Here is a 20000-nt window from a genome sequence, read left to right on the forward strand (position 1 = left end):
CTGTCTCGCTCTCTCTCTCTCGCTCTGTCTGTCTCGCTCTCGCTCTCGCTCTCTCGCTCTGTCTGTCTCGCTCTCGCTCTCTCTCGCTCTGTCTGTCTCGCTCTCTGTCTGTGTCTCTCTCTCGCTCTCTCGCTCTGTCTGTCTCGCTCTCTGTCTGTGTCTCTCTCTCGCTCTCTCGCTCTGTCTGTCTCGCTCTCTGTCTGTGTGTCTGTCTGTCTGTGTCTCTCTCTCGCTCTCTGTCTGTCTCGCTCTCGCTCTCTCGCTCTGTCTGTCTCGCTCTCGCTCTCTCTCGCTCTGTCTGTCTCGCTCTCTGTCTGTGTCTCTCTCTCGCTCTCTCGCTCTGTCTGTCTCGCTCTCTGTCTGTCTCTGTCTGTGTGTCTGTCTGTCTGTGTCTCTCTCTCGCTCTCTGTCTGTCTCTGTCTGTGTGTCTGTCTGTCTGTGTCTCTCTCTCGCTCTCTGTCTGTCTCTGTCAGTGTGTCTGTCTGTCTGTCTGTCTGTGTCTCTCGCTCTGTGTCTCTCTCTCTCTGTGTCTCTCGCTCTGTGTCTCTCTCTCTGTGTCTCTCTCTCTCTGTCTCTCTCTCTCTGTGTCTCTCGCTCTGTGTCTCTCGCTCTGTGTCTCTCGCTCTGTGTCTCTCTCTCTCTGTGTCTCTCTCTCTCTGTGTCTCTCTCTCTCTGTGTCTCTCTCTCTCTGTGTCTCTCTCTCTCTGTGTCTCTCTCTCTCTGTGTCTCTCTCTCTCTGTGTCTCTCTCTCTCTGTGTCTCTCTCTCTCTCTGTCTCTCTCTCTCTCAAATTCAAGCTGCTTTATTGGCATGAAAAACATTGTGTCAATATTGCCAAAGCAACAATGTATATAATATGTAAATAAACAAATATATGTAAATAATAATATAACATGGTAGTAAAAAATAAATATAAAATCAAATTATGGAAAATGAAACTATAACAACTTATAACTAAATAACGGTCATCTTCTCCTTTATATCATTACTACAACTACCATCATCATTACTACTACTACCATCATCATCATTACTACTACTACCATCATCATCATTACTACTACTACTACCATCATCATCATTACTACTACTACTACCATCATCATTACTACTACTACTACCATCATCATCATTACTACTACAACTACCATCATTACTACTACAACTACCATCATTACTACTACAACTATCATCATTACTACGACTACTACTACCATCACTAAACTGTTAACACTACCATTACCACCCACATTTGAAATGATAAACAGCAATAATAATAGTAATAAGTAAGTTACTGTTTACTATGCAGATGTTATTATTCAGTGTCCCTCAGGCTATGGCAGGAAAATACATATTTGGCTGCAAGAGGAGCCATTGCTCCTTCGCCCATGAGTATTCTTAGTTTTTCCTCTGGGTTCAATTTGTAAAAATGTGGAATATATGTAGTCATTTCTGTGAATAATGAATCTTTTTGTGAGGAATATTTATCACAGTAAAGGAGAAAGTGCATCTCTGTCTCTACCTCCCCTGTCGTGCAGTGACCACATACACGTTCCTCTTTGGGTAGCCATGTCTTTTTATGTCTGCCGGTTTCTATTGCCAATCGGTGGTCACTCAGCCTGTACTTGGTAAGGATCTGTCTCTGCTTCGTATCTCTGACAAAGTAGAGATAATCAGCCAATTCATATTCTCTGTTTAGGGTCAGATAGCAATTTAGTCGGCTTTGGGATTTTGTTTCGTTTTTCCAGTATTGTAAATATGATTCCTTTTGATTGGTTCATGATTTTGATTATTGGAATTCTTCCTTTTGAAGCAGTGCTGGTGTCAGCTTGGTTGGCGAGGTCCAACACCAGCTGACTGAGAGGGCTCGTTTCTGGGCTCAGCTTGGTTGGCGAGGTCCAACACCAGCTAACTGAGAGGGCTCGTTTCTGGGCTCAGCTTGGTTGGCGAGGTCCAACACCAGCTGACTGAGAGGGCTCGTTTCTGGGCTCAGCTTGGTTGGCGAGGTCCAACACCAGCTGACTGAGAGGGCTCGTTTCTGGGCTCAGCTTGGTTGGCGAGGTCCAACACCAGCTGACTGAAAGGGCTCGTTTCTGGGCTCAGCTTGGTTGGTGAGGTCCAACACCAGCTGACTGAAAGGGCTCGTTTCTGGGCTCAGCTTGGTTGGTGAGGTCCAACACCAGCTGACTGAAAGGGCTCGTTTCTGGGCTCAGCTTGGTTGGTGAGGTCCAACACCAGCTGACTGAAAGGGCTCGTTTCTGGGCTCAGCTTGGTTGGTGAGGTCCAACACCAGCTGACTGAAAGGGCTCGTTTCTGGGCTCAGCTTGGTTGGTGAGGTCCAACACCAGCTGACTGAAAGGGCTCGTTTCTGGGCTCAGCTTGGTTGGTTAGGTCCAACACCAGCTGACTGAGAGGGCTCGTTTCTGGGCTCAGCTCTTGGGTTTGAAATGCTTTAAATTGCAGACTCGAATTTGGACTTGAATTTAGATGTAGCCAAAATTTTAATGATCTTTTCTGTATTTTCATTATTACTGGAAAGCGGCCCCATTCTTCCCTACATGCATTAGTTGGTGTATTTCTCTGGACTTGTAGGATTTTCCGACAGAATTCTGCATGTAGGACTTCAATTGGATGTTTGTCCCACATTTTAAAGTCCAGTTTATTGAGTGGCCCCCAAACCTCACTTCCATAAAGAGCTATTGGTAGGATTACACAGTCAAATATTTTAGTCCAAATTCTAATTGGGATGTTGATTTTGAATAATTTCATTTTTATTGCATACTGCGGGCTTTTTCTTTGAGTGCATTCACTGCCATATTAAAGATATGCAGATATGGTCAGACCAAGGTAGGTCTCTCTGACTCTCTGCTTCTCTCTCTGACTCCCTGTGTGTCTCTCTCTCTTCAGAGTGCCTCTAACAGCGTGGAGATCTCTGGTTATGCCTGTGGATATGTGGCCTCCATATTCTACCTCTCCTCTCGTTTTCCACAGCTCTACAAAAATGTGAGTGACAATATATGGGTGATTTATGGAGGGGAGGTGGGGTAAGATTTAACAGGATGGCAGGGTTAGGGGACGTGAGAGGAGGGGAGGTGGGGTAAGATTTAACAGGATGGCAGGGTTAGGGGACGTGAGAGGAGGGGAGGTGGGGTAAGATTTAACAGGATGGCAGGGTTAGGGGACGTGAGAGGAGGGGAGGTGGGGTAAGATTTAACAGGATGGCAGGGTTAGGGGACGTGAGGAGTGAGAGGAGGGGAGGTGGGGTAAGATTTAACAGGATGGCAGGGTTAGGGGACGTGAGAGGAGGGGAGGTGGGGTAAGATTTAACAGGATGGCAGGGTTAGGGGACGTGAGAGGAGGGGAGGTGGGGTAAGATTTAACAGGATGGCAGGGTTGGGGGACGTGAGGAGTGAGAGGAGGGGAGGTGGGGTAAGATTTAACAGGATGGCAGGGTTAGGGGACGTGAGAGGAGGGGAGGTGGGGTAAGATTTAACAGGATGGCAGGGTTAGGGGACGTGAGGAGTGAGAGGAGGGGAGGTGGGGTGAGATTTAACAGGATGGCAGGGTTAGGGGACGTGAGGTGGGGTAGGATTTAACAGGATGGCAGGGTTAGGGGACGTGAGGAGGGGAGGTGGGGTAGGATTTAACAGGATGGCAGGGTTAGGGGACGTGAGGAGGGGAGGTGGGGTAAGATTTAACAGGATGGCAGGGTTAGGGGACGTGAGGAGGGGAGGTGGGGTAAGATTTAACAGGATGGCAGGGTTTGAGGAGGGGAGGTGGGGTAAGATTTAACAGGATGGCAGGGTTAGGGGACGTGAGGGGAGGTGGGGTAGGATTTAACAGGATGGCAGGGTTAGGGGACGTGAGGAGGGGAGGTGGGGTAGGATTTAACAGGATGGCAGGGTTAGGGGACGTGAGGAGGGGAGGTGGGGTAAGATTTAACAGGATGGCAGGGTTAGGGGACGTGAGGAGGGGAGGTGGGGTAAGATTTAACAGGATGGCAGGGTTAGGGGACGTGAGGAATGAGAGGAGGGGAGGTGGGGTGAGATTTAACAGGATGGCAGGGTTAGGGGACGTGGGGTAGGATTTAACAGGATGGCAGGGTTAGGGGACGTGAGGAGGGGAGGTGGGGTAAGATTTAACAGGATGGCAGGGTTAGGGGATGTGAGGAGGGGAGGTGGGGTAAGATTTAACAGGATGGCAGGGTTAGGGGATGTGAGGAGTGAGAGGAGGGGAGGTGGGGTGAGATTTAACAGGATGGCAGGGTTAGGGGACGTGGGGTAGGATTTAACAGGATGGCAGGGTTAGGGGACGTGAGGAGGGGAGGTGGGGTAGGATTTAACAGGATGGCAGGGTTAGGGGACGTGAGGAGGGGAGGTGGGGTAAGATTTAACAGGATGGCAGGGTTAGGGGACGTGAGGAGGGGAGGTGGGGTAAGATTTAACAGGATGGCAGGGTTAGGGGACGTGAGGAGGGGAGGTGGGGTAAGATTTAACAGGATGGCAGGGTTAGGGGACGTGAAGAGTGAGAGGAGGGGAGGTGGGGTAAGATTTAACAGGATGGCAGGGTTAGGGGACGTGAGGAGTGAGAGGAGGGGAGGTGGGGTAAGATTTAACAGGATGGCAGGGTTAGGGGACGTGAGGAGGGGAGGTGGGGTAAGATTTAACAGGATGGCAGGGTTTGAGGAGGGGAGGTGGGGTAAGATTTAACAGGATGGCAGGGTTAGGGGACGTGAGGAGTGAGAGGAGGGGAAGAAAGGCTCAAAGTAGATGGGGCCAAAATAGAAGAGACGAATGAGGAACACATGCTGTTTAATTTTTAAAATGAGAACCGGGCGTGAGAGACAATAGTGTTTTGTGCTGAGTGATGTCACAGCATCTGAACTGGGGTCTCCTGCTGAGTGATGTCACAGCATCTGAACTGGGGTCTCCTGCTGAGTGATATCACAGCATCTGAACTGGGGTCTCCTGCTGAGAACTCACTGTCACTCCCAATGTGATAACAGTTCCTAGGGATGTTCTAAGGGGGAGAGCACAGTACACAAACACACGTTTTGATCTAGTGAGTGTCTGTGTGAGCATGCATGACTTACCAACAACAAATCATGCATACTAACACATTGTCAAACATTGTGAAAATATGTTAGGAATGAATATTATTTTGGAACTTATTTAAACTAAAAAGTGGGTACAATTTAAGAAGTATCAGAATGAATAATTAACGATGTAACATGTTTTGAGCCTAAACTCTTCAGTTTTCTCTGTTGGTTTTGAGGTCTAGACGGTAACATCTCCCTGTCTGTCTCCAGTTTAAGCGGCAGTCTACAGAGGGCACGTCGTACATGCTGTTTGCCCTGGCCATGCTGGGCAACGGGACCTACGGGCTCAGTGTCATTGTGGTTCTACCAGCTCTGGCCGGCTCCAAACAGACCTTCATCCTCAAACATCTGGCCTGGCTCATCGGCAGCCTGGGAGTCCTCCTCCTAGACTTCCTTGTATCCTATTTCTCAGAGATCATAATTTCACTAAAAAAAGGATACAAATAAAGGTGTTATTTTTTGTCTCTGTTGTTTTAAGTGTTGGGATTTTGTTGACTTGTTGTGGTGTGTTTGTGAATGAGCCTTAACTCTCCCAGGTCACCGCCCAGTTCATCATCTATAGGAAGAACCACTCCGCTAAAACCAGCAAGAAGATGAACGTTCCTGAAGTAGAACCTCTGCTCTGTGAAGAGGAGGAACTGTCCACGTTCTAGAGTGAGAACATTATGGAAGTTCTAGAGTGAGAACATTATGGAAGTTCTAGAGTGAGAACATTATGGAAGTTCTAGAGTGAGAACATTATGGAAGTTCTAGAGTGAGAACATTATGGAAGTTCTAGAGTGAGAACATTATGGAAGTTCTAGAGTGAGAACAATAAGATAATTCTAGAAATCCTCTCCATAATCAATCAATCAAATGTATTTATAAAGCCCATTTTACATCTGTAGATGTCACAAAGTGATATATGTAGAAAATCAGCCTCAAACAGCAAGCAATGCAGATGTAGAAGAACGATGGCTTGGGGAAAACTCCCTGTTGACTGGAGACCTGCACTAATCCGACAGATGTGATGGTACACCAATGTTCCCTCCTCTGAAATACAGGTGAATTACAGGCGTTTTATATTTGAGGAATGTAATCTCAGTAGAACTATTCTCTCTCTCTTTGTAAGGGGGGGGGTCATGTGATCTATTCACTATGCCATTTCCTCGTACGCCTCAGGCCTATTGGCTGTGTCAGTGTCTCACATTGCTCTGGTCTAGTTTGTCAACGGTTAGAGCTCTTGTGTTTTCCAGGATGAGATATGCAATTTGAACTGTTCACGCAGCGTTGTCGTCTAGGTAGACCGTAGAGGAGGGGGCCACACCAGTTGTCGTCTAGGTAGACCGTAGAGGAGGGGGCCACACCAGTTGTCGTCTAGGTAGACCGTAGAGGAGGGGGCCACACTAGTTGTCGTCTAGGTAGACCGTAGAGGAGGGGGCCACACCAGTTGTCGTCTAGGTAGACCGTAGAGGAGGGGGCCACACTAGTTGTCATCTAGGTAGACCGTAGAGGAGGGGGCCACACCAGTTGTCGTCTAGGTAGACCGTAGAGGGGGCCACACTAGTTGTCATCTAGGTAGACCGTAGAGGAGGGGGCCACACCAGTTGTCGTCTAGGTAGACTGTAGAGGAGGGGGCCACACCAGTTGTCGTCTAGGTAGACCGTAGAGGAGGGGACCACACCAGTTGTCGTCTAGGTAGACCGTAGAGGAGGGGGCCACACCAGTTGTCGTCTAGGTAGACCGTAGAGGAGGGGACCACACCAGTTGTCGTCTAGGTAGACCGTAGAGGAGGGGACCACACCAGTTGTCGTCTAGGTAGACCGTAGAGGAGGGGACCACACCAGTTGTCGTCTAGGTAGACCGTAGAGGAGGGGACCACACCAGTTGTCGTCTAGGTAGACCGTAGAGGAGGGGGCCACACCAGTTGTCGTCTAGGTAGACCGTAGAGGAGGGGGCCACACCAGTTGTCGTCTAGGTAGACCGTAGAGGAGGGGACCACACCAGTTGTCGTCTAGGTAGACCGTAGAGGAGGGGGCCACACCAGTGGCTGTTCCTGTATGTACGTTTAAAAATGTCATATGTTGGCACTATTGTCGCAAAGTAGTGGGCTGCACCCGCAGTAATGTATTTAGTTATAGTTTACCCTGGTTTTGTTCTATGAGCAGATTCTGTCGTAGTTAAATATATAAGTTGGTAAATTGCTTGGAGTGTTTACACAGTATTTAGATGGTGAAATAGCAGTGGGTTAAGCCTGATATCCTGTGCCTTGCATCTACATTAACATGAATGTGTTGCTGCAGTGCTGAAGGCTGTTTGACGTGTTCAATGCTGCTGCTTTTAAAAACCAACAGTTCTTTGGCTGAAATCTAACCGTTTTAACTGAACAGCCTGTTCTCCTTATCTCCTCTCCTTCTCTCCTCTGGCCCAGTTTATTTTACTTTCAGTGTCCACAAAGGAACTGAGGAAGGATTTTTTTTTTTTTTTTACAGTATTGAGTCACAGCCGTCAGCATTGAGTTCACCCCTTATTTTGGAGTTGTGTCCAGGGATGTGTTCATTAGGAACCAAATGGAACAAAATGGGGAAGCGGCCTACCTGAATTTGTCCAATAGAAACACTCGTTTTCGTTGCAAAATATTTTCGTTTAAGAGTAATAAGCGTTTCGAAACGGAAACCGTTTACTCAAAAATTGAAAATGTTGTGTGACTAATGAATACACCCCAGTCTTCTATTTGTGTAGTCACATGTTCAGAAAGTGTTGGATCGAGGTTGTGTCATAACTTGGTAACATGGAGTCATGATGAGGGAATAGAACTACGGGAGACCAACGATTCGTTACGTTTTTGTACTGGTCACATCACTGTTGTTAGTGTGTCACAGATTTTCTCTACCTCCAAGTCTTTCAGTGAGGGGGTTTGTTTTATCTGGCCCGGGTTACCCCGGTGGGGAGTTTGAGCTGGGTGAAAAGTGATTGTATTCATTTTGGAATCAGGCTGCCTCCTGGGTGTGCCCCACTCTGGTCGCCGGTGAAGGTGGCTCAAAACAAAAACGAGGTAATTAAGCGCGTGGAAAGATGGGTAGGATTCTGTTTTCACATGCTAAAGTGATTGCTTTTGATTATTATGATTTTCACTTTCTGCCTTCTCAATAAAAACTACTTTGACTATACAAACATTTTATTTTAATGGAAAATATATGTATGTTTCGTGACGATGCACCATGCTGCCTTGTTGACATGACCGAGTGGCTCAGAGTACTGTTTGATTTGAGAAAGGCGCTCCTGCATCCCTGCTATTTCACCCGATGACGTGATGGGCCATTGCCCGGGTTCAACCTGGGCCAGTGTAATAGAATGCCCTATATATATATATATATAAGGGGGAGTGCTTGTGGGCGCAAAACATGACAACATGATGTGACTTAAGTATTTATTGGTAGAAATAGTCTTGAGTTACAGCTGGGCTTTAATAAGCACAGTTGTGATTGGTGGACTTTCCATGTGAAAAATAAGGAGTATTTCTACTTGTACCTGATGTATTGGAAAAGCTCAAAATGTGGTCTTTTTTGGGGGAAAAATAGCTGATTTCAAAATGGCCGCCCAGCAAATGATTGTGGCCATGGTCATGAAACGTCAGGAAAGCCATGAACGAAGAGACATTATGATGCCACTTATTTTCTCCGATAAACCTGTAGATAGTTGCAGATTTTGTTGATTATTTTTAAAGGTAATTATCGGTTGTTTCAGACAACCTTTTTTTTTTTTTCTCTCCTTTCTCTTTAGAAAATAAGTTTCATTCTGGTTTGCTCAAAACCTGGCCCTCTCTTCAATGTGTTTTCTATAGACATTTTTTTTCCAAACAATAGAATGAAATAATGAGATTTATTTACAGTCTCAAAAGAACAAGGAAAATGTAAAAATTATTTTTACTTGAATAATGACACACTGTATTGCTCTTTTAAGATACACATGTATTTATATTTATACTTAAGATAACATGGTATTGGATTTTCCTTATGCTTTGGCCTATATGTTACTTGCAATATTTATGTCATTGATGATAATGTCCCAGTATCTCAGCTTTTGTAGTTCATTCCAATATGATGCTTTATGTAACAAACATCTCAATAAAGTCTGAATTATATCCAAATGTGTGTGTCGTTTTTCTGTTGTTGTTTTGAGGCAAGATGACAAACATGATGTAGTATTGTGTGCAGTATTTGGCAGGCACACAGTTTCAGCAAATATGTATTACAGATAGTCATTTAAATGTCTATAAACTATAAATATTATTTACAAACTGCTTATAAATCCGTTAAGTCGTCCTATACCTTCTATAGTAAGTAGCCTTTGATAAATTGGTGGTTAGGTTCAATGGAATGCACAGTCTCTGCAACATAAATGTAACCTTTATTTAACTAGGCAAGTCAGTTATTAAGAACAATCTCTTATTGAGAATTACGGCCAAACCCGGACGACGCTGGGCCAATTGTGCGCCGCACGAGGGGACTCCCAATCACCGCCGGATATGATGTGTGTGTCCCAATGCTTCGAGGTGTTTGGTGGGTGGAGATGGGCGTCGTTGCTGAGCCTTTTAGACGCGAGGGAACGAGCTCAGAGATTCTAAAATGTACTGTACTACATTTTCTCACATATACAGTGTAACGATAGGCTAAAACTGCCTATCCAATAGAAATCCCCGATCGCGCTTGTATGCAATGCCATGGGGACAGTGTCTTCCGGTCGACTCACACCGAACTGCGCATGTAAAGGCTGTCAACTCAAAGGCATTCCTTCGATATAAAGTTGTTTTTGACGAAAATTAAAACGTGTCAGTTTGTCACTTTCTCGAGGTTGGAGTAAGAACATGTTCAACTACTTAAGACATTGTCTCTAATTTAGGTTATGCCTTTATATTTCTAGAAAATGAATAATTTAGGAAATACTTTTTTTTCACTTCTCAAACCCCGGCCTAGTCTGTTTCACAAGCATTCCCGGAAGAATTGCGATGTTGCGCCTCTGGGGGAAGAAACTCTGTGCTCATGTCTTCCCCCCGCCCACACATTCCAAAAGGTGATTGACCGAACCGCGATGTGTCCAATGAGGAAAGTGTTTTCGGTTGAGTGCGAGGAGTTTGGGATTTCATTGGGGAAGGACTTCCTTTGTAGTTGCTGCTGGATGGAAGCTGCGCTGCGTATGTGACACGTAACTAAAATTGAAAGTGTTTGTAGGCCTCGTATATATCGGGATTTTGATTTCTATTATACAGGGATGGACAAAATCTGAACGCGTTGCAATGTGAATCTGTTACATCCGGTCTGGTTTTGTTTCCGAATAGAGTGAGCATTGCTTCTACATTAATAAGCACAATGGCAAATTCTGCTTCTCATGAAATATCGGAGAGAGTTTTCTGTGTGTAGTGTTGTCAAACGAAAATCCAAGGAAAAGTTTTTTTTTAAATAAATTAAAAAACGGATTCCTTTGTGGATTCCTACGCCGTTTTGTGGGCCAAAATGAATCCAACATATTCACTAAACTTGCCTCATCTTTAAAGTGTTTCTGGTTCCCTCTGTTTAATAATGCTTGGGGACGACTGAGGTGAGAAGGGGCTTTTGAGGTAGTTAATAGTGGAAAGTTTAGACGAAGTTTGCACACAAGTGACCTGACGATCGCCTGTGCAGGCGGCGGGGAGAGGGAGCGATTCAATCATGGGGAACGGAGTGTGTTCTCGGAGGCAGCGGAGAATCTTCCAGTCTCTCCTTCTCATCACGGTGCTTTTCGGAATGATTTATGGCGGGATGATATCGTATGAGACGCACAATCAGTTGAAGAGGACTGAAGCGATGGCTATCAAGTACCAGCAACATCAAGAGTCGCTCTCGGCGCAGCTTCAAGGTAAATGTTTCCAGGAACAGAGGTTTGAATAAATAAAGGAAAGCGAGAAGGTGATGTTCGAATGGGTGACTTGTATTTTGTACTTTTATAACTTCCTTTTCATTCTTCTTTAGCGATATCTGATTTTACTCAAATAAACAAGTGCATCAGTTTTTGAAAGTGTCGAAATCGTGACAGTGGTTGGTGTTTTATTTCGCATTTGCTGGCTCTGTTTACTGTAATGGAGCGGGTGGGTTGAACTCGAGTTTAGCACATATCATCCCACATTTACCCTTTAGCCAAAGCATAATACCGGCGCCCTAAGAGGTTATTTGGAGTTTGGTCGAGTCCCATGGAATGTCCGTTCTTGATAAATGATTTATGGCTGCAAGATCGGACCCACCTGGTGGCCTCGGTGTCCGAAGGCTCTGCACCTCTGGAAACCTCATGAGTCAGACTGGTCAGTCGCCTGTCATTTCTAAACGCATCGGTCACTCCCTCTACAGCCGCTTTCTCTATGTAGGTCCTAGTCTGTAGATAAACGAAACCACAAATTGTTATGTTTGGTTGTACAATTGTGCTTTCTAGGTTAGTTCAAAACGTACACTTCAATTTTCATATACTTTGTTACATCACCTCGGTTAGGCTACACACATGGTGGTGGTTCCGTGTTGTAAATGTACGGTAAGGCCCAGTCAATTCAGAATGCGTGGACCCGCGTCGAATGGATTGGACAGCGCTTCACTCTAATTCCGTCTGAGGTCACTCACTTCAGTGCCCTCTCATTGTTGTGGAGTGATGCTTTTGTTCCCCTCGCCGTCATTCAATATCTACTCTCCACTGTTGATAGCATTAATGTGACCTATATTTAGAGATGGACCGTTACACAGCCTGTGGGGGAATATCGATTCACATTTTCCCCTTTTGCCAACGGTGCAGCTGTTAACTGCCGAACATTACTAAGACTGGCCCCTTCACTCTGCCAACGGTGCAGCTGTTAACTGCCGAACATTACTAAGACTGGCCCCTTCACTCTACCAACGGTGCAGCTGTTAACTGCCGAACATTACTAAGACTGGCCCCTTCACTCTACCAACGGTGCAGCTGTTAACTGCCGAACATTACTAAGACTGGCCCCTTCACTCTACCAACGGTGCAGCTGTTAACTGCCGAACATTACTAAGACTGGCCCCTTCACTCTGCCAACGGTGCAGCTGTTAACTGCCGAACATTACTAAGACTGGCCCCTTCACTCTGCCAACGGTGCAGCTGTTAACTGCTGAACATTACTAAGACTGGCCCCTTCACTCTACCAACGGTGCAGCTGTTAACTGCCGAACATTACTAAGACTGGCCCCTTCACTCTGCCAACGGTGCAGCTGTTAACTGCCGAACATTACTAAGACTGGCCCCTTCACTCTGCCAACGGTGCAGCTGTTAACTGCCGAACATTACTAAGACTGGCCCCTTCACTCTGCCAACGGTGCAGCTGTTAACTGTCCAACATTACTAAGACTGGCCCCTTCACTCTGCCAACGGTGCAGCTGTTAACTGCCGAACATTACTAAGACTGGCCCCTTCACTCTGCCAACGGTGCAGCTGTTAACTGCCGAACATTACTAAGACTGGCCCCTTCACTCTGCCAACGGTGCAGCTGTTAACTGCCGAACATTACTAAGACTGGCCCCTTCACTCTGCCAACGGTGCAGCTGTTAACTGCCCAACATTACTAAGACTGGCCCCTTCACTCTGCCAACGGTGCAGCTGTTAACTGCCGAACATTACTAAGACTGGCCCCTTCACTCTGCCAACGGTGCAGCTGTTAACTGCCGAACATTACTAAGACTGGCCCCTTCACTCTACCAACGGTGCAGCTGTTAACTGCCGAACATTACTAAGACTGGCCCCTTCACTCTGCCAACGGTGCAGCTGTTAACTGCCGAACATTACTAAGACTGGCCCCTTCACTCTGCCAACGGTGCAGCTGTTAACTGCCGAACATTACTAAGACTGGCCCCTTCACTCTGCCAACGGTGCAGCTGTTAACTGCCGAACATTACTAAGACTGGCCCCTTCACTCTGCCAACGGTGCAGCTGTTAACTGCCGAACATTACTAAGACTGGCCCCTTCACTCTGCCAACGGTGCAGCTGTTAACTGTCCAACATTACTAAGACTGGCCCCTTCACTCTGCCAACGGTGCAGCTGTTAACTGCCCAACATTACTAAGACTGGCCCCTTCACTCTGCCAACGGTGCAGCTGTTAACTGCCCAACATTACTAAGACTGGCCCCTTCACTCTGCCAACGGTGCAGCTGTTAACTGCTCAACATTACTAAGACTGGCCCCTTCACTCTACCAACGGTGCAGCTGTTAACTGCCAAACATTACTAAGACTGGCCCCTTCACTCTGCCAACGGTGCAGCTGTTAACTGCCGAACATTACTAAGACTGGCCCCTTCACTCTACCAATGGTGCAGCTGTTAACTGCCCAACATTACTAAGACTGGCCCCTTCACTCTGCCAACGGTGCAGCTGTTAACTGCCGAACATTACTAAGACTGGCCCCTTCACTCTACCAACGACTCTGATGACCACGTTCCACTCAGTAGCCTAGTTACTGTATTTAAATGTTGTCTACCAGACAGTTAGAAGACAGTCTCACGCAGAGCAATTGACGATAACTGCATTGAAGTGAGAAGTCTTAAATTGCAATCAAAGAGATTTATCAGTCAAAACTATCACTGAACAATAACTGTAAATGCAACATATAGCGTTGGGCCTATGTTTCATGATTGGACTGAAGTCGGTTAGGACACCAAACTGCAGTCAGGTCAAGACCCTGGTGAGGACAACCATGCAGATTGGGCCTATGTTTCATGATTGGAAATAAAAGATCCCAAGGAATGTTCCATATGCACATTTCTCAACAACAACAACAATCTGCAAATTTGTTTACGTCTTTGTTAGTGAGCATTTCTCATTTGGCAAGATAATCCATCCACCTGACAGGTGTGGCGTATCAAGAAGCTGATTAAACATAATGATCATTATAGGTGCACCTTGTGCTGGGGGACAATAAAAGGCCGATCTAAAACGAACAGTTTTGTCAGACAACACAATGCCACAGATTGAAGATTTGAGGGAGTGCGCAATTGGCATGTTGACTGTAGGAATGTCCTCCGGAGATGTTGCCAGATAATCTAATGTTAATTTCTCTACTATAAGCCGCCTCCAACGTCGTTTTATAAAATTTGGTTGTACGTCCAACCGGCCTCACGACCACAGATCATATCGAACCACGCCAGCCCAGGACCCCCACATGCGTCTTCTTCACCTGCGGGATCGTCTGAGACCAGCCACCCGGACAGATGATGAAACTGTGGATTTGCATAACTGAAGAAAATCTGCACAAACTGTCAGAAACCGTCTCAGGGAAGCTCATCTGCATGGTTGTCCTCACCAGGGTCTTGACCTGACTGCAGTTTGGTGTCCTAACCGACTTCAGTGGGCAAATGCTCATCTTCAATGGCCGGTGGCGCGCTGGAGAAGTGTACTCTTCACGGATTAATCCCAGTTTCAACTGTAGTGGGCAGATGGCGGACAGCTTGTATGGCGTTGTGTGGGCAGCTTGTATGGCGTTGTGTGGGCAGCTTGTATGGCGTTGTGTGGGCAGCTTGTATGGCGTTGTGTGGGCAGCTTGTATGGCGTTGTGTGGGCAGCTTGTATGGCGTTGTGTGGGCAGCTTGTATGGCGTTGTGTGGGCAGCTTGTATGGCGTTGTGTGGGCAGCTTGTATGGCGTTGTGTGGGCAGCTTGTATGGCGTTGTGTGGGCAGCTTGTATGGCGTTGTGTGGGCAGCTTGTATGGCGTTGTGTGGGCAGCTTGTATGGCGTTGTGTGGGCAGCTTGTATGGCGTTGTGTGGGCAGCTTGTATGGCGTTGTGTGGGCAGCTTGTATGGCGCCCCGTGGCGGTGGGGTTCTGGGATGGGTCCTTTTTTTCGAGCTTGAGACCTGGTACACAGGGTTGTTTGTCTCTCTACCTCTCCCCTTCTCTCTACCTCTCCCCTTCTCTCTACCTCTCCCCTTCTCTCTACCTCTCCCCTTCTCTCTACCTCTCCCCTTCTCTCTACCTCTCCTTCTCTCTACCTCTCCCCTTCTCTCTACCTCTCCCCTTCTCTCTACCTCTCCCCTTCTCTCTACCCTCTCCCTTCTCTCTACTCTCTCCTTCTCTCTACCTCTCCCCTTCCCTCTACCTCTCTCCTTCTCTCTACCTCTCTACCTCTCTCCTCCTCTCTACCTCTCTCCTTCTCTCTACCTCTCCCCTTCTCTCTACCTCTCCCCTTCTCTCTACCTCTCTACCTCTCCCCTTCTCTCTACCTCTCTACCTCTCACCTTCTCTCTACCTCTCCCCTTCTCTCTACCTCTCTCCTTCTCTCTACCTCTCCCCTTCTCTCTACCTCTCACCTCCTCTCTACCTCTCACCTTCTCTCTACCTCTCACCATCTCTCTACATCTCTCCTTCTCTCTACCTCTCACCTCCTCTCTACCTCTCCCCTTCTCTCTACCTCTCACCTCCTCTCTACCTCTCTCCTTCTCTCTACCTCTCCCCTTCTCTCTACCTCTCCCCTTCTCTCTACCTCTCTCCTTCTCTCTACCTCTCTCCTTCTCTCTACCTCTCCCCTTCTCTCTACCTCTCCCCTTCTCTCTACCTCTCCCCTTCTCTCTACCTCTCCCTTCTCTCTACCTCTCTCCTTCTCTCTACCTCTCTCCTTCTCTCTACCTCTCTCCTTCTCTCTACCTCTCCCCTTCTCTCTACCTCTCCCCTTCTCTCTACCTCTCCCCTTCTCTCTACCTCTCTCCTTCTCTCTACCTCTCTCCTTCTCTCTACCTCTCCCCTTCTCTCTACCTCTCCCCTTCTCTCTACCTCTCCCCTCCTCTCTACCTCTCCCCTCCTCTCTGCCTCTCCCCTCCTCTCTGCCTCTCCCTCCTCTCTACCTCTCCCCTCCTCTCTACCTCTCTCCCTCCTCTCTACCTCTCCCCTCCTCTCTACCTCTCTCCTTCTCTCTACCTCTCCCCTTCTCTCTACCTCTCTACCCTCTCCCCTTCTCTCTACCTCTCTACCTCTCACCTTCTCTCTACCTCTCCCCTTCTCTCTACCTCTCCCCTTCTCTCTACCTCTCTCCTTCTCTCTACCTCTCCCCTTCTCTCTACCTCTCACCTCCTCTCTACCTCTCACCTCCTCTCTACCTCTCCCCTTCTCTCTACCTCTCCCCTTCTCTCTACCTCTCCCCTTCTCTCTACCTCTCTCCTTCTCTCTACCTCTCCCCTTCTCTCCACCTCTCTCCTCCTCTCTACCTCTCTCCTTCTCTCTACCTCTCCCCTTCTCTCTACCTCTCCCTTCTCTCTACCTCTCTCCTTCTCTCTACCCCTTCTCTCTACCTCTCTCCTTCTCTCTACCTCTCCCCTTCTCTCTACCTCTCCCCTTCTCTCTACCTCTCCCCTTCTCTCTACCTCCTCTCTACCTCTCCCCTTCTCTCTACCTCGCCCCTTCTCTCTACCTCGCCCCTTCTCTCTACCTCTCTCCTTCTCTCTACCTCTCTCCTTCTCTCTACCTCTCTCCTTCTCTCTACCTCTCTCCTTCTCTCTACCTCTCTCCTTCTCTCTACCTCTCCCCTTCTCTCTACCTCTCCCCTTCTCTCTACCTCTCCCCTTCTCTCTACCTCTCCCTCCTCTCTGCCTCTCCCCTTCTCTCTACCTCTCTCTCCTTCTCTCTACCTCTCTCCTTCTCTCTGCCTCTCTCCTTCTCTCTGCCTCTCTCCTTCTCTCTACCTCTCTCCTTCTCTCTACCTCTCTCCTTCTCTCTACCTCTCTCCTTCTCTCTACCTCTCTCCTTCTCTCTACCTCTCTCCTTCTCTCTACCTCTCTCCTTCTCTCTACCTCTCCCCTTCTCTCTACCTCTCCCCTTCTCTCTACCTCTCCCCTTCTCTCTACCTCTCCCCTCCTCTCTACCTCTCCCCTTCTCTCTACCTCTCTCCTTCTCTCTACCTCTCTCCTTCTCTCTACCTCTCTCCTTCTCTCTACCTCTCTCCTTCTCTCTACCTCTCTCCTTCTCTCTACCTCTCTCCTTCTCTCTACCTCTCTCCTTCTCTCTACCTCTCTCCTTCTCTCTACCTCTCTCCTTCTCTCTACCTCTCTCCTTCTCTCTACCTCTCTCCTTCTCTCTACCTCTCTCCTTCTCTCTACCTCTCTCCTTCTCTCTACCTCTCCCCTTCTCTCTACCTCTCCCCTTCTCTCTACCTCTCCCCTCCTCTCTACCTCTCCCCTTCTCTCTACCTCTCTCCTTCTCTCTACCTCTCTCCTTCTCTCTACCTCTCTCCTTCTCTCTACCTCTCTCCTTCTCTCTACCTCTCTCCTTCTCTCTACCTCTCCCCTTCTCTCTACCTCTCCCCTTCTCTCTACCTCTCCCCTTCTCTCTACCTCTCTGCTTCTCTCTACCTCTCCGCTTCTGTCTACCTCTCCCCTTCTCTCTTCTGTCTCCCAGTGGTGTGTGTTTTTGCTTCACAGTTTGTCTCTGTCCTGACTTCCCCTCACCTAATCCATCAGGCCCCGACGGTCTTGACTGAGAGAGATGCATGGCCTAATCTAAAAGAGATCACTGGCACTGATAAATGAACACGCTGGAGCTGCACAGCTCAGACCACTCTCTCATGTCTTGGTGCCTGGTAAAGGCATGGTCCCAGTCTATGGGTATCTCTCAATAGTCTAACGTTTCTTCCTTTCCTCATTTCCTTTCCTTCACCCACACTCACCTGAGAAGTGGACAGGTGGACGTACAGGTCGGCTTCCTTCCACCTTGTTGCTTCCCTTGTGTCCAATTCAGTGTCGGTAATGAGACATGGACCCAGAATGTGTTGTGTTAAAGGGACTTACTAGCACTGTTTAATAAGAGTTTAAAGCTGTGATGTTGACTGCATGTTGTACAATAGGCCTTTGTTAAGCTACCTGTAATAAAGGGACGGCACAGGCGCTCTGGCACAGGCGCTCTGGCACAGGCGCTCTGGCACGGGCGCTCTGGCTCTGGCACAGGGGCTCTGGCACAGGCGCTCTGGCTCTGGCACAGGCCCTCTGGCACAGGCGCTCTGGCTCTGGCACAGGCGCTCTGGCACAGGCGCTCTGGCACAGGCACAGGCGCTCTGGCACAGGCGCTCTGGCACAGGCGCTCTGGCACAGGCGCTCTGGCACAGGCGCTCTGGCTCTGGCACATGCGCTCTGGCACAGGCGCTCTGGCACAGGCGCTCTGGCACAGGCGCTCTGGCTCTGGCACAGGCGCTCTGGCTCTGGCACAGGCGCTCTGGCTCTGGCACAGGCGCTCTGGCTCTGGCACAGGCGCTCTGGCACAGGCGCTCTGGCACAGGCGCTCTGGCACAGGCGCTCTGGCTCTGGCACAGGCGCTCTGGCACAGGCGCTCTGGCGCTCTGGCACAGGCGCTCTGGCTCTGGCACAGGCCCTCTGGCACAGGCGCTCTGGCTCTGGCACAGGCGCTCTGGCTCTGGTGCTCTGGCACAGGCGCTCTGGCTCTGGCACAGGCGCTCTGGCACAGGCGCTCTGGCACTGGCGCAGGCGCTCTGGCGCAGGCGCTCTGGCTTTGGCATAGGCGCTCTGGCAAAGGGCGCTCTGGCTCAGGTGCTCTGGCTCTGGCACAGGCGCTCTGGCAAAGGGCGCTCTGGCACAGGCGCTCTGGCTCTGGCACAGGCGCTCTGGCTCTAGCACAGGCGCTCTGGCTCTGGCACAGGCGCTCTGGCACAGGCGCTCTGGCTCTGGCACAGGCGCTCTAGCACAGGCGCTCTGGCTCTGGCACAGGCGCTCTGGCAAAGGGCGCTCTGGCACAGGCGCTCTGGCTCTAGCACAGGCGCTCTGGCTCTGGCAAAGGGCGCTCTGGCAAAGGGCGCTCTGGCAAAGGGCGCTCTGGCTCTGGCACAGGCGCTCTGGCTCTGGCACAGGCGCTCTGGCACAGGCGCTCTGGCACAGGCGCTGTGGCACAGGCGCTCTGGCACAGGCGCTCTGGCTCTGGCACAGGCGCTCTGGCACAGGCGCTCTGGCTCTGGCACAGGCGCTCTGGCACAGGCGATCAGGCACTCTGGCACAGGCGCTCTGGCTCTGGCACAGGCGCTCTGGCACAGGCGCTCTGGCAAAGGGCGCTCTAGCACAGGCGCTCTGGCACAGGCGCTCTGGCACAGGCGCTCTGGCTCTGGCACAGGCGCTCTGGCTCTGGCAAAGGGCGCTCTGGCAAAGGGCGCTCTGGCAAAGGCGCTCTGGCACAGGCGCTCTGGCTCTGGCTCTGGCACAGGCGCTCTGGCACAGGCGCTCTGGCTCTGGCACAGGCGCTCTGGCAAAGGGCGCTCTGGCAAAGGGCGCTCTGGCAAAGGGCGCTCTGGCACAGGCGCTCTGGCACGGGCGCTCTGGCGCAGGCGCTCTGGCTCTGGCACAGGCGCTCTGGCAAAGGGCGCTCTGGCACAGGCGCTCTGGCACAGGCGCTCTGGCACAGGCGCTCTGGCTCTTGCACAGGCGCTCTGGCACAGGCGCTCTGGCTCTGGCACAGGCGCTCTGGCTCTAGCACAGGCGCTCTGGCTCTGGCACAGGCGCTCTGGCAAAGGCGCTCTGGCACAGGCGCTCTGGCTCTGGCACAGGCGCTCTGGCACAGGCGCTCTGGCTCTGGCACAGGCGCTCTGGCACAGGCGCTCTGGCTCTGGCACAGGCGCTCTGGCACAGGCGCTCTGGCTCTGGCACAGGCGCTCTGGCACAGGCGCTCTGGCTCTAGCACAGGCGCTCTGGCACAGGCGCTCTGGCTCTTGCACAGGCGCTCTGGCTCTGGCACAGGCGCTCTGTCAAGGGCGCGCTGTCAAAGGGCGCTCTGGCACAGGTGCTCTGGCAAAGGGCGCTCTGGCACAGGCGCTCTGTCAAAGGGCGCTCTAGCACAGGCGCTCTGGCTCTGGCACAGGCGCTCTGGCACAGGCGCTCTGGCTCTGGCACAGGCACTCTGGCACAGGCG

General features: G+C 49.8%; 2 protein-coding genes across 51 annotated transcripts in view; both read left to right on the top strand.

Moving 5' to 3' along the window:
* Positions 1 to 9220, top strand: part of LOC118378674 (lysosomal amino acid transporter 1 homolog) — an 18337-nt gene extending 9117 nt beyond the window's left edge. The window contains exons 6-11 of one of the 50 annotated variants that reach the window (XM_052527801.1): positions 2907 to 3002; positions 5308 to 5493; positions 5634 to 6617; positions 6655 to 6774; positions 6815 to 6894; positions 7015 to 9220. In XM_052527801.1, coding sequence (XP_052383761.1) covers positions 2907 to 3002; positions 5308 to 5493; positions 5634 to 5750 — 399 coding nt within the window. In that variant the 3' untranslated portion in view covers positions 5751 to 6617; positions 6655 to 6774; positions 6815 to 6894; positions 7015 to 9220. Of the gene's footprint in view, positions 1 to 2906; positions 3003 to 5307; positions 5494 to 5633 lie in introns of all 50 variants that reach the window. The other 49 variants (XM_052528240.1, XM_052527970.1, XM_052528384.1 and 46 more) reach the window with 49 other exon arrangements.
* Positions 9221 to 10191: 971 nt separating this feature from the next.
* Positions 10192 to 20000, top strand: part of golim4a (golgi integral membrane protein 4a) — a 30822-nt gene continuing 21013 nt past the window's right edge. Inside the window, exon 1 of the mRNA XM_052469161.1 lies at positions 10192 to 10971. Coding sequence (XP_052325121.1) covers positions 10785 to 10971 — 187 coding nt within the window. The 5' untranslated portion in view covers positions 10192 to 10784. The remainder of the gene's footprint in view (positions 10972 to 20000) is intronic.

Source organism: Oncorhynchus keta, chromosome 1 (assembly GCF_023373465.1).
Source record: "Oncorhynchus keta strain PuntledgeMale-10-30-2019 chromosome 1, Oket_V2, whole genome shotgun sequence".
NCBI classification, from domain to species: Eukaryota; Metazoa; Chordata; class Actinopteri; order Salmoniformes; family Salmonidae; genus Oncorhynchus; species Oncorhynchus keta.